Source organism: Pseudophryne corroboree, chromosome 6, assembly GCF_028390025.1.
Source record: "Pseudophryne corroboree isolate aPseCor3 chromosome 6, aPseCor3.hap2, whole genome shotgun sequence".
In the NCBI taxonomy this organism is placed as follows: Eukaryota; Metazoa; Chordata; class Amphibia; order Anura; family Myobatrachidae; genus Pseudophryne; species Pseudophryne corroboree.
This window is the reverse complement of record NC_086449.1, coordinates 319,668,011-319,672,660: the sequence shown is the minus strand read 5'-3', so window position 1 is coordinate 319,672,660 and position 4,650 is coordinate 319,668,011. Positions and strand designations below refer to the sequence as shown.

General features: G+C 45.1%; 1 protein-coding gene across 1 annotated transcript; it reads left to right on the top strand.

Moving 5' to 3' along the window:
* Window positions 1-878: 878 nt before the first annotated feature.
* LOC134934550 (paraneoplastic antigen Ma1-like) lies at window positions 879-2,141 on the top strand. Its single transcript, XM_063929969.1, has one exon. It carries the CDS (start codon window positions 879-881, stop codon window positions 2,139-2,141), a length of 1,263 nt encoding a protein of 420 aa, XP_063786039.1.
* Window positions 2,142-4,650: the final 2,509 nt, after the last annotated feature.

Here is a 4,650-nt window from a genome sequence, read left to right as displayed (position 1 = left end):
AAAACCCGCTGTGAGTGGAATGATCAGAAGGGCCATGCACCCAGCACAGTGAGTAATTGATAAGAGAAACCCTCTCGGCCCCCTTACTGAGACCATCTTCACTTAAAGCTCAGTTTCAGTACTCCGCAGATAAATATACTAGACTGTGAGGACATTGGAAACAGGGAGGACCTGCCATCGGGCATTTACGGATGTACAAATATTCATGCACTAGCATGATAGATGGTTATAATGGGCCCCAACTGTGCACCAACGAAATAGTCTGGTATTCCTGCTAGAGCAGCTCTAGCATTCAATTATTCATATTGCTCCTATAACTATTGGTACCATTGTGACTATTATATAAATTTCAGTCGTTCAGTGGCTCCTAATGGTATATTAATTTCATTAGTTATTTTTACCGGTTCAACAATATAATTTTTTGTAGTGCATGCATTGAAATTCGTATAGTACATTTGGTGATATGAGGTTAGCCAATACATCAAATTAGTAAATGGTATATATATATATATTGTGTATAGTATATTTAAGCAATTGCCTTTTCAGGATGAGCTGGTGCCTGTTGTATTGGGTTCAATAAATACTTACCTTTTCACCGGAGTATGGTGAATGGCCTTTGAGGGAAAAGAACCTGGACAATGAATAAGAAATAAGGTAAAACTCACATGATTACTCTAGTTAAAGTGATAAATTGTAAAGTGTACTAAGCCTTACCCTTTACTGGCTTTCCCAAGCAAGCCATTCTCAAAGCGCTTGGGTGAAGGCACGCCCTAAATCGAGTACCTTAGTAACCCAGTCCCAGGTCCAGAGAGCAGGAAGGGGTTACATTTTGGAGGCACTGCTGAGATCTGAGGGTCCCTGTTTAGTGAGCAGGTAAGATGGAGGGAGTAAGTAAGGACGACATCCTCCGATGGTGTAAGGAGAAGGAGATAGATGCCGAAAGTAGTTTTGGATTAAGTGGGAATTTGACTGGCGTTAGTGATGAGGCTATTATTAATGCTGTAAAGTTCCTTTATGGAGTAAGTGAGCCTTGTCTTGTGGATAAATGGAAGGGGGCAAGTGGTACTATAACCGCAGTACTGATCACCAACAAGAACCCTTTAGACAAGACGTTGCTTCCAAGCATGGTGGTGGTTGCTGGAGTTCCGGGTTGGAAAATACACCTAGTGTGGCCAGAGTGGAAAGACAGTGGGGAAGAAGTGGATACTCCGGGTGAAGAGCATGGGACCGGGAAACCACATACCCAATGTACTGGACGCGAGGTGCATCCCAATGGTGATGATACAGAGACCCCCACTGGTCAGGAGGAAGCTATTGGAAATCAGGTGGAAACGGTAGTTGGAAAGATGGTTAGCCATTTAGAAAGGTGGCACTTCGAAGGTGGATATCGTCGCCTTCAAATCTTCTCAGGGATCACCCCGGTACCCACTGGAGAAGAGACTTATGATCTGTGGCGGGAGGCAGCTACACAACATTCGGAAGAATGGCAATGCCCGGAACATATTAAACGGCAGAGAGTGGTTGAAAGCCTCAGGGGGCCAGCTATAGGTGTAATTCAAGCTACTCGGAGGAGCAACCCTAATGCCACCCTGAAAGAATATGTGGAGGCATTGGATTTCTCTTTTGGCACGTTAGAAGATGTCGGGGATCTCCTGGCTCGACTTAACCACACATATCAGGAACTAGGGGAAACGTTGACCCATTATATATATAGGGTAGATAGATTAATCTATAAGATCGTGGACAAAGGGGGCATTGCAAAGGATGCAGTAGATAGCAGGAGACTAACTCAAGTGTTAAAAGGGGCGTTAACTAACAGCCCGGTGGTGCAACCACTAAGATGTACCATGGCTGCTGCTCGGCCCCCTACTTTGAATGAATTAGTTAGAGAAGTGAAACTGGAGGAAGTGCAAATTGAGGACCAGGAGAAAACAATTAAAAAAGTCAAAGTGGTGGTACCGGCTAGTGTGCAACCGTCTATGGATGAAAGGCTGTTGAAGCTAATAGAAGAGCAAAATAAAAAAATTGAACAACATATAGCACTTCAGTCTAATACTCCTTATAGCCACACGTCGAATCCTGGGTTTCCGGCGGGGAATAAGTTCAAGGCGGGAGAACAGATCTCCTGTAGTTTGTTATAGCTGTGGACAAGTGGGTCATCGGTCATTCGAATGTACCATGTATGGACACAATCAAAGAGGGAGTGGAAATCATAGCGGCTATCAGAGAAGACTTTCATCCTCGGAAAACTCCAACGGGAGCGCTGTGAACCCCTCACAGGCTCCCCAATAATTACTGTCCATGCTATGGGGAGTGCTCAGTGGTCTTCGGGAATTCCCGAGAGTTTGATGGGCCACGCACCACGAATAAAGGCTATGATAAATGGACACGCCTGTAATGTCCTCTTGGACAGTGGCTCGCAAATTTCCATTGTGTTTGAATCCTGGTACCGGATACACCTGACGGATGTGCCCATCAACCCTCTTAGTGGCCTCACCATCTGGGGTTTGAGTGAGCAAAAATACCCTTACTTAGGGTACATAATCACCCAAATCACCTTTGACCCTGGGCTGATTTCCCCCAACGAAATGGTCCCGTTCGTGGCGTTAGTTTGTCCAGACTCCCCCGGAGACAATGGAGAATTACCAGTAATTGTTGGGACAAATACCAATATGTTCAAAAGCCTCATAAAGTGGTGTGAAAAGCAAGATCTATGTTGTATCCCTGCTGAAAGGCATAATATGGATGAATCTTCGATTACTTGCCGACGGGTAGACATTACTCCTGAAACCCACCCGTCTACTTCAGAGTCGTGGGTGAACAAACTTGAGTCCTGTTTTCAAGGTAGTGACATAGACCCTCACAATAAAGGTTTACTGTTGGAACATCTACAGAGAAGAGAAGCAGTAGTTTCTCAAAGCGAATGGGACCTGGGAACCGCCAGGGATGTAGAACATCGTATCAAATTGTCCGATGATACCCCATTTCGGGAAAGATCTCGACGACTGGCCCCCGCTGATTTCAAAGATGTGAGGGCACATTTACGCAGTCTTCTCGAGAACCAGGTGATCGCAGATTCGGAAAGTCAGTATGCGTCTCCTATTGCGGTGGCCCGAAAGAAGAGCGGAGAAATCCGACTATGCATCGACTACAGGACATTAAACCAGCGTACGGTGCCGGACCAATACACCGTCCCAAAAATTGACGAAGCCTTAGATTGCCTTCAAGGCAGTAAATGGTCTTCGGTATTGGACCTGCGATGCGGGTATTATCAGATTCCCATGAATGTCAATGATAGATCAAAGACGGCTTTTATATGCCCCATTGGATTTTTTGAATTTCTGAAAATGCCACAAGGTATAACTGGAGCACTGGCAACCTTCCAACGGACCATGGAAAAGACCGTAGGAGATATGTGCTACCGAGAAGTATTAGTTTATTTTGATGACATCATAGTATTCGGTAAGACACTGGAAGAGCATAACGAACGACTTTTAAAGGTATTGGATCGACTTAAAGACAGGGGGTTGAAACTCTCCATTGAAAAATGTCAACTATGTAAGTCCAAGGTGAAGTACCTGGGACATATTGTTAGTAGGCAGGGGATAGCCATGGATCCTGATAAAGTAGACACGGTCAGGAATTGACCACGACCCAACACCCTTAAGGACCTCAGATCCTTCTTGGGATTTTGTGGCTGTTATCGAAAGTTCGTCCCACAATATTCTAAGCTGGCTAGACCATTAACAAACCTGACAAAAGGATATCCCCCAATTGCACTTAAAAGACAACAGTTTTCCAAAGAAATAAAAGAGTACTTTTGTCCCAGAGAACCTTTTGGTACCAGGTGGGATGAGGAATGTGAGGAAGCCTTTACTAATCTAAAAGAGAGACTATCCCAGGCGCCTGTGTTAGCGTATGCGGATCCTGAGCTCCCTTATGAGGTGCATATCGATGCCTCATTGGATGGTATTGGAGGAGTGTTGTATCAATGGCATGGGAAGCAGCTAAGACCCATTGCATACATCAGTAGGTGCCTATCGGGGAGTGAAAAGAACTACCCAGTCCACAAACTGGAATTTCTAGCGTTAAAATGGGCCGCTAGTGAAAAATTCCACGATTATCTCTACGGAGCCTCCTTTACTGTGCAAATGGACAACAATCCGTTAACATACATTCAATCCATCACAAAGCTCGATGCCACTGGTCACCGTTGGTTGGCGGCTCTGTCCAACTATAATTTTACCATCAAGTATCGGCCCGGAATCAATAATCAGGACGCAGATGCTCTATCAAGGTGAGCACATAATGAAGTTTCCCCGCCCCCAGAGGAGTGGATTGAGGTTCCGGCGGCTGCTGTAAGAGGGCTATGTCATCATGTTAGGGCAATGACCTCTGCCTCTTTAGCTGCCATAGTCAACACAGGTGCCTCTGCACAAGCCATTCCCACTCCCTATCGCTGGTTGAACCCTTCCTCTATGGAGGGTTTGGAAATAGTAAGATTAGATACATTATCACAAGAACAGCTGAGTGATAGTCATATTAGTCCTATTTTTCAGGATTTGGAAAACCCATCGTCCCAGTTCATCCTTTCGGGCCTATCGCAAAAGACCAAAGTGTTATGGCGACAGATCCACAGACTAAAAATAA